The sequence below is a fragment of the Lycorma delicatula genome, chromosome 5, assembly GCF_047948215.1.
Source record: "Lycorma delicatula isolate Av1 chromosome 5, ASM4794821v1, whole genome shotgun sequence".
NCBI classification, from domain to species: Eukaryota; Metazoa; Arthropoda; class Insecta; order Hemiptera; family Fulgoridae; genus Lycorma; species Lycorma delicatula.
The window spans coordinates 80,278,666-80,294,501 of record NC_134459.1 but is presented as its reverse complement, the minus strand read 5'-3'; the positions used below and the strand labels follow the sequence as shown (position 1 = coordinate 80,294,501).

The 15,836-nt window shown below is 30.8% G+C and overlaps 1 protein-coding gene across 4 annotated transcripts in view; it reads left to right on the top strand.

Moving 5' to 3' along the window:
- The window catches only part of LOC142325109 (ubiquitin carboxyl-terminal hydrolase 8-like), a 103,665-nt gene that overhangs the window by 29,408 nt on the left and 58,421 nt on the right, over positions 1-15,836 (top strand). For all 4 annotated transcript variants that reach the window (XM_075366457.1, XM_075366458.1, XM_075366459.1 and 1 more), the window contains 5 exons: positions 3,466-3,637; positions 10,309-10,471; positions 10,834-10,981; positions 12,868-13,043; positions 15,257-15,373. In XM_075366457.1, the coding sequence (XP_075222572.1) occupies positions 3,466-3,637; positions 10,309-10,471; positions 10,834-10,981; positions 12,868-13,043; positions 15,257-15,373 (776 nt within the window). The remainder of the gene's footprint in view (positions 1-3,465; positions 3,638-10,308; positions 10,472-10,833; positions 10,982-12,867; positions 13,044-15,256; positions 15,374-15,836) is intronic.

The window sequence follows — 15,836 nt, the reverse complement described above, 5'->3', positions numbered from 1 at the left end:
GTTGAGAGCCCATCAAGGCGATGGGCTCTCACCACTATTACTCTACTGCACTCTAGAAATGGTAATGAGGGAATGGCACCAAAAATGCCTCCCAAAAATAAAAACAGCCTGAAAAATCAAAACAAGCTGTCTTTGTTATGCCAACAACTTGACACTGCTAGCAAATGACATCAACGAAGCTAAATCACTAACTGAAATTAGAACTTCAAAACATTGCAAATAAAATTGGCCTTGAAATATCATTCAAAAAGACAGAAATTATGCCCCAAAAATCAACACAACTAAAAGAAGTAAACATAAACTGTAATAAAATCAAAATAGTAACCCAATTTAAATACCTCCAAGAAATAATAACAAACAACCTAAACGAAAAAATCTTAATCCAAATAAGAAGAAACAAACTAGCTAAAGCTCAAAGATTAACTTTGTATACTTGCAATAAAAAAAGCATATCAATAAACACAAAAATAAGACATTACAACACAGTTATAAAACTAGAAGCCACTTATGCAGCAGAAACACTCTTCCACCTACACGAAAAATCAAAGACAGATTGATTCCAGAAATTCAAAAGAAATGGAAGAACCTGCATCAGTAAAAAGTACCTAAAAGACAGGCAGTGGTGGATCGTGTCCAAAAAAGTTATGTACAAAGAGTTAGAACCCATCACTGAATACCATGCATAAGAAGAGACTGAGATTCTTTGGACATATTATGAGAATGCAAGATTCAAGACTTCTGAAACAGCTAATACAGTACAATTTCAACTCGAAAAAGAGCAAGACAGGATGCAGATGGGTCGAGTAAATAAGAGAGAATCTGAAGGAAATTGGCCTTACACGTGGACACCACAGATAAGATAAAATTAAACAAGAAAATCAAAAACAAAAACAGTCGCTTCACACTCATAAGAAAAAACCTCATAACAATAATTTTTGATACTAGAAAGGGCACAAAGATTGGAATGTATGAAGAAGTACTGGAAGGACTGTAAGGCCCGAATAGTCCCATCGAAGAGACTTGGATAATGAACTGACTTAAGTGATTCTGTGTGGTAATAAAAGATAATAATAATAATATTAAAAAACACAATACAATAATTATGTAATTGAATACAGTAGTACGACTTTAAGAAACAATAAGATATTTGATAACATCCTCGTAGTGTTTTCTAAAATATCTCTGATGTATACTCCCAATTTAAATTTCCAGTGCAATGCCGCATAACATGTGGGATCCACAAGGATATGGTGTATCATTAGTTGGCAGTCGAGCAAAAGAGATGGGTGCAATGCTCTGACTGATTAGGTTCCATGAGTAGTATTAGTATGCCCTATTTATAAATGGCAAATAATAACCTCTTCTCAACAGCTGTTCCTAATTGAGGAGCTTCATGGTAGCATGGTATTTTTGATATATTGAGAGTTTATTACCCACTGTAGCAGTCCAGTTACCCTGCCAATTTCTTTGAAGAGTGTGTTTAACAGAATTAATAAAATCTGTAGTAGTAACATGAGTCATGAAAGACTATTGACTTCATGCGTCTTTAGCAGCAGAATCAGCAAGTTCATTATCCAGGATTCCCATAATGGCTAGGGATCCAGTAAAAACTTACTTGTGTGTTGCAATAGTTCAACTCAGCAAATGCAATATGGATTTTGGTGATGATACGATGTCTAGAATTTAACCCATCGGGTTGGTCTAGTAGTGAACTGAACATCGTAAATCAGCTGATTTTGAAGTCGAGAGTTCTAAGATTCAAATCGTAGTAAAGGTAGTTACTTTTAAATGGATTTGAATACTAGATCATGGATACCGGTGTTCTTTGGTGGTTGGTTTCAATTAATCACACATCTCAGGAACAGTCAACCTGAGACTGTACAACATATTACACTTCATTTACGTTCATCCTCTGAAGTAATACCTTACAGTGGTTCCAGAAAAAGAAAAAAATACAAATCCTTTAAAGCTTGGTGCACTACACAAATCATTACAAATAAGGATGTGATGGTATTTTGGGTTTTTGTACCAATAGGGATATTACAGTATTTTGGCTTAATTATATTTAAAACCTTATTGATGGCATACAGTTCAGCAGTGTAGACACTTTTAATACTAGATAAACCAAACTGATAGGTTCTTCATTAGCAATAAATGCACATCCAATGGTATCATTCTATTTTGAACCATCATTAACTTTTAAATGAATATATTTTAATTTATTGTGGGGTAGTACTGACAGCGAGAGCTACAGTAGAAAGCAGGTTGTATGATTCATGAAGAGAAGAAAGAAAACATTAAGCAGTACAGTTTATTTATAAAAAATTTTGTTCATGGATGTGATGACTATTAGAGCTCTTATTTGTGTGATAAGTCGCATATGATGGTGTAAGTACTAAGAACAGATGCAGTTTAAAGTACCACATGTAGGTTCACTTCCTTCCACATGTAGGTTCCTGTTAAGCTGAGCAACCAGAACATTTTTTCTTAATAGTAATTTCTTTTATTAATGTGTTAGACTTAATCAACCATCCTCACATGTTGCAGAGTCAAATCTTCCCTTGGTAAGCTCTCGAGTTTAAGATCTCCACAATTAGTAAGGATCTTATCAAAACATAACTCAAGTTTTTATATATCATTGTCATCTTCTTTACTACATCATCAAAATTCTGACTGTTGAGAACTTCCTAAGGTGTTAAAAGAAGTAAAGTTATCAAGAAAGAAAAGCGATATAATTGCTCCCATCCAAAGGTTTTTCACAGTAGAGACCAACACTATTATTGAAAAAAAAAATGATTTGTGTGTGATTCAGTATCACACACCTTTTGTTTTGCACATTGCAGAATCTATTTTTGAGCTTCTAAGCCTGAATGTCATCAAAAGATTATTTATTATATATATATCTTTGAATGCAATTGATCAAGGTCAAATAGTACAGTTTGAATTTTTTTTATTGAGGTAATAGGCTCATTTCACTTGAAGTGACATTCCAGAAACAATATGGCTGAAACAGTAAAGGTGAACCATTTAATGAAGTTCTGTGAACAGATACTAGAAATGATAGTACTGAATGGGTACCATTGTGTATTATTTATTTTATGGTAACATACCAAATCTATAATTTTTCTATCGATTAATGAAAAACTTTTAAAATAAGAGTGTCGTGTTAGGTCTGTTTGCTTTACCAGTAATGTTGTTATGATACTAACATTTAGTGTTAAATTTTTTGTCTTGAAAATTTATATTTACAGTGTCTTTTAAAACAACATGATCTTATAAAGAGATATACCTTATAAGAAATGTATAAAATTTCAGACAAACATTGTTTTACAGTAATGTTGTTTGAACTCTAACAACAGCTACTGATACATATACATCAGTATACTAAAAATTTATTAAAATATTTGTATATATCCTGTTCTAGCATTTTAAGTATCTCTTTTAATTCTTTCTTTATTATTTCAGATCAGAAAACCAAGCTCGATTATATTACTTGCGGAGAGTTAAAAAAACTTGTTGAAGATACCAATGACTTTAGCGTATTAGTTATGGATATTAGGACAGAAACAGAATTTTGTAATTCCAGGATAAAAACTTTCAATATCATTAACGTTCCTTACACTATTATACAAAAGGGGTAAGATAGTAATTTACTTTAATCGATAAGATTCAATTAATGACCTTTTCAAGTGTCAAGAACAGCTTTATTTTATAAATGATTTATTTTTAATGTAAGAACAGTCAAAGAATGAAGAATATGATTTTTGAAGAGATAGGTTAGAAATTATGATTTGATATAAATTAAAGCTTTCTGTTCCTTGCCTTTAATTTGGAAATGCTGCAATGGTTTGGCCACTTAGAACCATGTTCCAACCTTTGCTGATTTCTTCCTTCACAATACATCTTCTTTCCTTCCACTTGTTCTTTGCATTCTACTGATCATTTCATTTTCAAATTTTCTTTCTTGATCTTTTGTGTTAGGAAACCCTCTAAAATCATAATTTTGGTTTTTAAGGTGTTTCTTTTTTTAATATATTTTTCTATTATATTTTTAATGTCTTTAATTCAGTTTATTTCTCTTTTCCTATTACAGAAAAAAATTAAGATTTGCTTAATCTGTTTTTACTCATTCTGAAAAGGTGACTGAAGAACATAAATCTTCACTTTTTTATTGTGTTTGTTTATTTTTCTACATTTTTCACTATTGCTTCTAAATTTAAATATGTTTCCTTAACGAGATTTAATATTTTTCTAATTCTCCTTTCTTTCTTTTCTATATTTTCCATATTTGTGTTCATTTCAAGCACTCATAAGCATATAATTCTCTAGCTTTTTTTGTGATGGTGTTTAATTATTATAAAGTGTTAAAATAACACTAGCAAAATATAATAAGAAATATAGGTGCAATAATATTTATATGCTGAATAAAGTAAGAAAAATTTCTTACACTGTAGAAATTAACCATGACATTTGGGACTGGTCAATCAGTGCATATGCAAAAGTTATTATAATTAAAGAACAAATATTCAAGCTCAAACATTATAAACAAGAAAGTTGAGGAAAATGAATTCAAAGCATCAAATGACACTTGATTGTATAAAAAAATTATGCATCGTATGGAATCTCTTGGGTAGAGCAAGTTATGTTGGTGTAGATTATAAAAAGTTGTTGTCACGTGTCAAAGATACAAAATGAAGAACGCATATACTAGCAATAAGACTGCTATTTATTAGATTACCACCACCATCAAAACCTATATTTGTGAAGTTAATATTACTTTTTAAGTTGCTTATGTTTTTTAAATAGTTTAATCTTAGTAGGTGATTTCTACTAACAAGCTGATTAAACTGTAGTGATATTTAATTTTTTTTTTTAGACCCCATTATTTTTTTTTACAAGCCCTTGTATACAAAAGTCCTTTTCTGAAGTGGAAAATTGTCAAAGCAGAAATTCTCTTCATGCCACACCAGTTCCTGCAGCTTAGAAACGTTTTGCACTATATATGATGTATGGGCAGTTAGTTCTGATTTTTTTTTAATTGTTTTTTTTTTAGATAGTTATAACACTTATAAAGAAACTTTTCTTATTTTCTTATGTCTCTTTTCACATAAAATCTGATTCCTGTAATTAACCTCAAGTCTTTTGAAGTGAAATAATTTTTATCTTTATTCAGAAAAGAATAATCTTAAAAAATGCACTAGATTCTGCATCCAAATGTGAAACCTAATTTATATTCAAAACTCCAGTTGTAAAAATTAATAATGTCTGAAAACCAGTCAAATTACTTTTACTAAATACCTTAATTTTAAAAATGAATGTATGGTTGCTTTTGGTTTAAATTTCAGTTAAAAAGATATCAAAATATTTTTATGATCAGAAAGCTAATTAAGCAAAACATTTTTTAATATTACTACAATTAACAATCATACTATCAATAGTTTCTCATACTTTGGAAACTCTCAGGTATATATTATGCTCTTTTCTTAGAAGAAAGAATCATGAGTTTGAAAAAATTCTTAAAACAATCTACAATCTGATAAAAAATCATCTTGACATAAAAGAAGGAATTTACAAAATAATTTTTTATAGACTAAACACACGTTTTGCAATAGTCCAGAAATATTGACGGACCAACTTTTTTCCCTACTCCCCTGGGCTGGACATACAATCAAGTAAAGCTCAGCCCAGGAGAGTGAGGCTCAAGTGAGCCCCCACCCTACCCCCACGACTACCGGCAGTTCAGTTCACTGGTTGGATCTTTAAATTGCCTGTTTCCCCCACTTTGGGCATTGAAATAGTGTGTGTTCTATCGTATCACAAACACCACAATACATGCAAGCCATTGATTCTCTCCTGCCAATCTTGTGCAAATAAACTTCAGAGTTCCTGTGGCCCAAAACAGTTGTCATGTACAGACCTAGCTCGCCATGACCTCTACTATACCATGCGGTCAAATCAGGTATAAGCAATCTGGTCCAAGTTGCCTTCTCACCCATGCACCATTGCTGAGTCCACTACCACTGCTGTATCCACTCTTTGTTCTCAAAGCATGAACACTTCTTAACTTCCAACAAAGCTGAAGGCATCCTTTGGCCATTGTTTCAAAATGAGGTCAGGAACCTCCTCATTTTCAATACCTTGGGGCGCTGCCGAAGTATGGTAGCCGTGTGACCGGGGCAGCCCTGGTTGTGACTTGAAAATGCCACGTGAGACTCCATGATGGGATCAGGTAGGGGTGAGGGATTTGTCCCTGGCTCCTGCACGGACTGGAATGAGTTTACATTCCCCTTGTTAGGTGACCTAAATTGGCCTACTTATTTGGGTGCAGGTCTAAATTTCTATGTTGCATAAAACATCATTTTGATTGCTATAAGTGTAGCACTGATTTAACTTAATTCATTTGTTTTCTGAGGCATTCACAGTCATAAACAGTGCTATCAAATCTGGATTAGGTACAGGGTTCATGCTTCTGCATTTTTGGTCAGTTAGTTTGAGGGAATCATGTTAGGTTGGTTGTGAATATGTCCATTTGAGGCCTACATGAAGGCGAAATTTGATATGTATTTACTGATGCAAATATCTGCCGAGGCATTTACATCGTTGGCATCCCAACCAAGGCCTGGCTGATGAATGCAAGATGTAATCAGTTAGTGTCCAAAGGCCACCTCTGAGTCCATTCCAAGCCCTGAGCGGCTTGGAATGGAGAGAGTGGTGTAGCGACTAGTAACATCACAAGGTGGGTGTCTTCCCCCTAAGGGATTGGGATGCCAGTTTGAGATGCAAAATCCTATGTGCCCTCCACAGATTCCTTCTTGAATAATGTTGCCTTAAAATCAGCAATCTGTCTCATAAGCTAAGACAAGCCAACTGCTAATTGCTTTATCTCCCTCTGGATTTTCTTATCTGTTAAATTGTTTAATACACCAGCCATGTCTTGTAGTTTGCCAATCAGGCCGACTAATTCACCCACCGGGTTGGTCTAGTGGTGAACGTGTCTTCCCAAATCAGCTGATTTGAAAGACGAGAGTTCCAGCGTTCAAGTCCTAGTAAAGTCAGTTATTTTTACACGGATTTGAATACTAGATCGTGGATACCAGTGTTCTTTGGTGGTTGGGTTTCAATTAACCACACATCTCAGGAGTGGTCGAACTGAAAATGTACAAAGACTACACTTCATTTACACTTATACATATCATCCTCTGAAGAATTATCTAAACGGTAGTTACCGGAGGTTAAACAGGAAAAAGAAAAAAGGCCTACTAATTCATCTTCATCTTCCCTCTCCTTAGTACTGAGGGGACACCTGTCTTCCTGTAACGGGTCCCTTGTACTTATATTTATTGAATTACATGCTTCCAGAAAAGAGTCTTGCCGATGTCAAAACAGAGTTTACACCAAAAAACCAGTTCTTAGACACCCCCTCGTCCTGGGGGAGGGGGTTTGGGGGTGATGTACGGGTATGTAAAATGTATGACCCCGAATCCTGGGTCATACATTTTTATTTTTGGAAGTCAAAAGTTGGGAAAGTCACGCACGATTCGGATAGAAGGACCAACTCTTGTTACCCCATAAAAGTACTATGTTTTTGAATATTATTACTGTTTCAATTAAGTCATATTATTTTTTCAATAGTGGTTTATTCAGTAATTGTAGATTTATTAAAAATAAATAAATGTTTTCCAAAAAAAAATTAAGCTAATTTTTTATTAAGGCTTTACAGATACATATTTTGTGGTGCACAAACAAGAACAAGGTAAATCTTAACAAGGTCAGGGTGACATTACCTAACTAGCTTGTGTGAACTGATCAAAATTCAGGAAATCTTATTTTAATGTGATTCCCAGATCTCATTACAAATATTTCATAAAATGTTTTATAAAAAACCATCGGTAGTCAAAACAGTAATTAATCAAGAAATAATATAATAATATGACAATGCACTATCAAGCCAGGATTGGATTGTTTACACAATTTAGTGACAGCTTTCAAAATTAATCAATCACAACAAAATAAAAAAATTAAAAAACGTGTGCAAAATATAATCATCACAAAATAAATTATGCAAAATAAAACATTTTTACAATTAAATTTTGACAACAAAATAAGTATGCTTTTCAGGAGATCCAACTTTGAGTTTTAAGTTAAAAACTGTAAAACATTATAATTAATTATATAAGTGGTAGTAGTAATAATAATAATATTAATATATTATTATTATTATTATTATTATTATTATAATTTTTATTAATAAATACTTAATAATATATAAACAATATATGTAATTAAAGAAAAAAAAAGAGATTAAGTGGTAAAATTTGTAGATGTAATAAAATTATAATTTCTTAAAATTTTTTTTTTAATTTCATTTTAATAATTTGTAGTTTTTTTAATTTAGTTGTAATATGAAGATGTTGTATGTATTTTTTATTAAAAAGAATCCTGCATTTAAACGATGGAAAAAAAAATTTTGTGATTTCATTATGAAAAATAAGTTTGGAGTGGCATTGAAGTAGTTTAATTTACTAACAAAAAAAGTGAAGGAGAGGGAGGCAGATAAAGAAAAGGGACTTTACTTGGTCAGTAAAGTCAAGACAATGAGTAGCATATTCAAAAATCCGTTGTAAGAAATGTGAATTTCAGTTCCCATAGTTTCCTGGTGTGCTTTAGTGTATTCAGTTCAATGAAGAAAATTATAGTAAGGCGAGTAAGGAAAAACTTGATATATCACTTATTCTTAATATACGTAACATCAGATGAATGTTAATCTTAAAAAGTGATTTTGCTGTATTCAGAAGTAACATATCTCTTATCGAGTAATCTTTATTAACTTTTTTAAAAAAAAAGGAAGTAATAAAATAATTTGTTCTCTTTAAATGTATTCTTAAAAAAATTGTAACTGATCTTGAATATAACATTTGTTAAGATCTCTGGATGATTGATAAGTACAAGGAACGTTCAATAATTAACGTGACAAATGATTCAGAAAAAAAGGTTCATTCAATGACAGTGAAACTTTTTGAGAATCAAGTTGGCAACCTTGGGAACACATTTAATCAGCTGTTTGATTATAATTAATCTAAACATAACCTATTTTGTTGATTTCAGAATGTCATCTCCACTTGAAACGTGTATGCCAGAAGAGCAATGTTCAGTGATAAGATTTTTGCCATCAGGTGTGAAACCAGTGAAAATTTACTCAAGAATGTTGAAACAGTGTGGTGAAAAGTGTTGAAACTGCAATAACATATATAAGCAGGTGGAACAGTTTAATTTGGACAGAACAGGTGTGACTGATCTCCATCGCTCTGGAAGACCAGTTGAAGTTTTGACTACCACATTGCAAAATCATGTAAATGATCTTATTCGTGAAGCCAGGCAAGTCAAAATTTCCCAGATTGCTAGTTTGTGTAATGCTAGTTTTGGAATTGGAACTGCGCATTCAGTTGTGCATGATGTGCTGAATTATCGCAAAACGTGTTCAAGAAGGGTTCCACAGTTGACGCAATCCCATAAAGACGTCCACATTCGAATTTGTTCTGAGCTCAAAGAAAGGTTTGAAGCAGAAGGTAATGATGACTTTCTACATAAGAAACTGTATACCATTTCGAGCCTAAATCCAAAAGGCCAAGTCTGGAGTGGAAACATCCAGATTTTCCCTACCAAAAAAATTCAAAACTCACATGTCAGCCAGTAAAGTGTTATTGATGTCTTCTGGGACTTGCAAGACCCAGTTTTTAGTAATTATTTAGAAGAACAACATACCATAAACAGTAAGTACTGTTCTAACATGCTTCAACAGAAAGTGAGACCCACGATAAGGTGAAAACATCAGGGGGTGCTCCCTCAAAAGGTGTGATTCTCTTGCAAGACAACGCACGCCCCCACACCACTCAGAGAACGGGAGAAACCCTCAAAAAGTTGGATTGGGAGGTGTTGCCACATATCCTCCTTAGAGCCTGACCTTGCTGCATCTAATTTTCATTTATTTGGCTCGTTCAAAGACTTCTTACACGGCAAGAAGTTTGGCAACAATGAAGCATTCAAAAAAGCGTTATATGAATAGTTCAGACAGCAAGGTAAAGACTTCTACTCTGAGGAATCAGAAAGTTCACTGAATGGTGAGACAAGTGTATAAATGTTGTGAAGACTATGTTGAAGAGTAGTGAAGTTTCATTGTCATTAAATAAGTTGTTTTTTTCTCTACATCAGTTTCTCGTTAATTATTGAACCTCCCTTGTATTTTTTTTTTTATAGAACGTAATTGTTATACCCCTAAGTACTATATATTTTATTGTAATTTTTTTTTAGGGTAAGTGCACATCTACTTGAGCAGAAGTTATCTGAAGAATCAAAATCTAAATGGAACCTGAGAAGAGACTTTGAAAATATTGTTCTTATGGATTTTGATACTGATATTGCCAGATTTAAACCTGATACATCTCTTCATATATTAAGGACAATTTTAACTGAGGTAACTGTGTTATTTATATAAATTATTATATCTTTGCATCACTTAAAACAAAAATGATGCCAACCTTTTTTTATTTTATGATACTGTTTTACTTTATTGATTTTCAGATTTCTCATTACTTTTGTTGAAATTATGTGTTTTATAACAAAATTCAAATAAAGCATGAAATTAGTATGTTATTTTACAGATTTGGAGCTCATATCCCTTGTACATCATTCTATGTATTCCTCATCATATATACAATTACCTCAAGCTTCCCTACTGATTTCAAAAATATAATATTTTGTTATTCTTTTCTTACAGAATTTATAAAAAATACTTCGTAATACTTGAGATATTTATACTTTATTTCTTATTTTCAGTGGGATTACCCAGGATTAAAATGTATGCCTGTAATACTGAATAATGGATTCAAGGCTTGGGTTGAAACGTATCCCTTTACTACAATAAATCCTGAAATGGCTACATTTCTCAGAGGTTGTTTAGCTAAACCAGCTCCTGTTTCTCTAAGTAAGTCATTTTTGTGTTTCCTTTATATTAACAAACTGAGGTACAAAAATGAAATTTGTAAAGCTTTAATGATATTGGAGTTTGGATTTAAATGCTGCATCATTTAAATTAATCCAAGACTAGGAAGTTTTTTTATCCATTTCTACATTGTGGCTGTACTGCTTTTATTACCTACAAACCAGAAATGAAATATTGGTTGAGTGCTATATGGTAGAGTGAGTAGTTTTTTTGAAGGTAAGTTTCACAGTTAAAAATACTGCATAGCCGTAGAAATTCATCATAGAAGATAAACTACAAAGAAGTTGTCCTTCGCTCTCTGAATTCAGAACTACATAGTAGTGGCTTGGCACATGATTTTCATATAATCAAGCAGTTGTATAAGTTATGTTGAATTGTGGCATGTAAATTTGATGGTACTCTTGGTTACAGTGTATCAAAAATGATTAAAACTGTTTAAATGTTTAGACCCTTTGGGTAAGAGATAGAATTACAACTACCCCTCGCAAAGCCAGTTTTTCACATCCATATCTTTTTTTTGTGAAGCCATATTACAGCAGTTAAGCATTTGTCTTTTCTGAAGGGTTCACTTTAGGCCTGGCTGTGATGGTTTGATTTTAATGTTATTGTAGTTTAATTATTCCTCCAAGTTTCTGTTTGTTGTCGCGTTGTAATTATTCACCCTTTGCCTTGGGAACTCAGGGTATAACAATTACATCAACTCATGAAACAAGTGGTATAGTCATTTATGGGTTCCAACTAAATAGAGCTGCACTAGATATCTGGAAACTTCTGACAAATATCTTAATGCTGTGTAGAAATAACAGAAAAATTTGAACAAAATGGTCCTCTCAAATATAGGAATTTCCTATAAGATGTGAAGTCACGATTATAAAAGAATTTTTGTACTAGGCAGCTTAAATTTGATGTCCAGGCTCTGAGTAAGGTATTTTATTCATGATCTATTGACCATAGGTACCTGTGTTATTATTTTCTAGGTCTGAACTTCATAATTATTCTCTTGTCAACTTATCTACATATATTTAAAGAATCAGAAGCACTTAACAGCTCCCTTGATGATTCCATAAAGTATCTGTGTAATGCATTTAATCAAATAAAAAATTATATTTGTAAAAGGTATTTCACAGTGTAAAGTATTATATAATGTTATAAAGTGCTGACAGTTAAACATAACACAATCATACTAAACTTTGTGAGCACGTACTTAGTTTTAGTCCCCAACTCTAATGTAAGTATCAATTGTGGTTTTCCATTTCTTAGAATCATATATATATATATATATGAATAATTAAAAACTGGGGTTAAATGTGAGGGAAGGATCAGAAGATTGAGCAGTAGTTTTTTTTTTTTCACTTTTTGATATGTATTAGATTTCATATTCATGCTATTGTGGCTATTACATGGAAACTCATAATTTAAAATGTAATTACTCTTATTCATGTAGAGAAAATAAAGCAAGTATTAATAAAGATTTTTTTAAAAATAAAATTGAAAAGTGTAACTTCAGTTTGATTAAATAAATGAACAAAAGCTTTTCTCAGTCCTTTATTTTAGTATAGTGTTTAAGAAGGAATGGCTGCTGAAATGTCTAACTCATTTCCATAAGTCTCCTCTTGGTGCCAAAACCTAAACAAGGTTGACTGGTTTAATTACTGTTTTGAATAAAGAATATAAAATATTTTTAGAATTTGTAAAATGTAAAATAGTTTTAACTGGTGGATGCAATTATTGTTGTATTTATTATCTAATTTTTTTTAATGTTTTTACGTATTTCCAGTGTACTTTATACTATAGTATGTTAAATTAATCAGAATAATTCCACTGGTGTATTTTCAGTTATATTGAAAAATGTATATCATTTTTTACAGATGAAATTGAATACCCAGATTCAGATGAGGAATCAAAAAAAGAGAACTTAGTTGTAAAAAAAAATACAATAGAAAATGAACAAAAAATGTCACCAGCAAATTCCAGTTCCATCAGTAAACCCTCAATGACACTTACTCTACCACAATTTGTACCACATTATGACCGTTCCGTAAAGGTATTTAATAAAATGCTAATTTCCTTATTTTATAGTTACTCAAAAAAAATAAAATTAAAACTTGTAATTCTTATGTTTCAAGAGATTTGAATAGTATTGAAGAAACAGAAAAGTTTAGTTTAGTTCACTTTACATATATTTGGGAACAAAAATTGTATAATTGTTATTGCTCTACAGGTAACTACAATTAGACATATTTTATATTAATGGTAAGTATTATGTATTAAAGATTTAAAAACCAGAAAATAGTATAAAAGAGTTTAGGAAACTTATCAAAATTACTCTCAAGAACTTCTGTCTTTCAGAACTTCTGTCTTATCAGCATAAAAATTATTATAAAACACACTCATGAATTTTAAAAAAAGAATATATTTTAAAGTCAAAAAGTAAAGTGAAATTCAAAAAATCAGTATATTTATTTATTTGTACTTACATAAATGAAACATGCATTATTTTTCAACATAATATCCCCTCCTATTTCTATGGTTCATCTTTTAACGAGCCTTTGAATTTCTTCCTGGAAGATAGTTTTTGGTCTGGTGTGCAGAAAAATTTTCACTGCTTCTATGACCTCATCAGATTGATAATGATTCCCTCACAACTCTTCTTAATGGTTTAAAAAGATGAAAATTGCTTGGAGCCAGGTCTAGACTTTATGAAGCAATACTTTAAATGAATAGCTGAGAGGTTATGAGTTATAGCAGAACAATCATTGCTGCCATACATGTGATTTGGAGGGAAATCCAAATTTCCCTTTACTTTTTGACTTAAAAACGTTTTGTTACTATTATGACAGATAATGAAATTATTCATAATTTGTAGAGATTCAGCCAAAATTAGTATTTCTTTACTCCCAAAATCAATCGGTCATGTATTTTTCAAAGAACAAAAAATATAAAACATCTAAAATATTATTGTCTTATATTACACATTATTTCATCATATGAGAATACAAATTTTTCATATATTATCACTAAATTTTTACCACTTTATATATGAAGACTCAAACAGCAAGCCCATTTTGTGCCTATCATACTTGTTTTTTATATCTTTGTATTTTCATAATTATACCTACTTACACACACATGTATGCATACTTGCACTCTCTTTTAAATGTAGTTTAATTTTTTTCTGTAACAGCTGAATGGTCATTTTTGTTCCATGATTTTTTATAGTTATAAAATGGTGTAATTTATAAAGGTTTTTGTCATTGTAATAATACCTGATCTTTTTGTTTTAAAGTGAATAATCCATTACTTATAATCAATTATTCCTTATTTCCTTATTATTTATTAATTAATTCCTTAATTTAATACACCTTACATTCATGTTCTAAACATAGAACATTGTGAATTCATTAAATCTTTTTGTTTATTCACCAATGAAAATTTGATTTATTAAATAAATATTTCTGAAACTTCTATTCCTTATTATTTATTTGAATGATTCCCAAATTACTTTTTACATTAGTTGCTATGTTTAATTTTTATTAAATGAATTCATTAACTTTTTGTGAAAATTTACTTATAAGTTGATTGTCAGTCATTCATTTCTAGTGTACCATTTCATTTATAAATCTTTAATGTGTTTTTTAAATGATAACCTGTACAAAAAGGGTTTGTAATAAAATCTATTTTTCTTTTTCCTTTCATTTATTTTATTCAATGTTGGTTAAATTAAATTTACGATTCTTAATGAGTAATATCTTTTGTAATATTTTATTTTTACTCAGTTGATTATTCTTTTTTTTTTATATTTAATCAAAAAAGCTGATATTTTATTAAATAAAATAATGAAGTTTATTAATGAAGAAAACAAAATTATAAAGTCATGATAATAGTTTTTAGACAGGTAATTCTGAATTTGAATTAGACAGTGAAAGCGATTGTGCCTGGTAAAGATTAAGAATAAACATGAAATAATGGATGTTCTTTGAGTGAGCATAATTTTTAGTTATTAGTCTTTTTTTCTTATTTTCAAAATAAGTATAAATACTTCAGATGACTCTTATTTTTGTGAAACTTAAAGATTTTGTATTAAGTATTTCATGTATTTAAATTAAATTTATCTAAAGTTGTTATTTTCTACAAATTTATTGAATTTTAAGAGTCAGTGTGTGTGTACAAGATAGTATACTGAAAGGTTTACTTTATAACTTTTGATTCAGAAAATTATCAGATTATAATTTATCATTGTGGTGATGGTTGTTTTAGCCTAGCTTAGAGAAGAAGATGTCATTAGATAAAACTGTGACAAGGAAAACATTTGAAGATATTTTTGATTCACAACTTAACTCAAATAAAGAAGAACCTCCAAAGAAATTTTTGCAGGTACACATAAGCACTTGATTTACTTTCTTAATAAATTTAAACAATAATTTTTTGATATCTTCTATATCATCTCCCCTTTCAGCCATCCAAACCCAAATGAAAGTTAAATCTCTAAACAGGGCAAAAGAACAGCTTACATAAAGTTTTTAGAAGCAAGTGTTGCCAAGACTGTGAATGGAAGATCTTAAAGTTCTGCATCTTAGCTAACAGACTTAATGAATAAGTAAATCAAAATAAATCCTTATCTAATACTAATGGTTTGAGAGGAAGAGTAATTCAAAATTAATCTAAAATTAATAAATACATATAATCTAAGAACTACTAAAAATTAGTTCTTAGGTATTTAGAGATTTAAGAACACAATCCTTAAATATGGTTAAGGTATCCAGTTAGCCTTAACTAACAAGTTAAAAATTGAAATAAAAAGCAAAATTAGGTGAAAAACAAAATACCCAAATTTTTA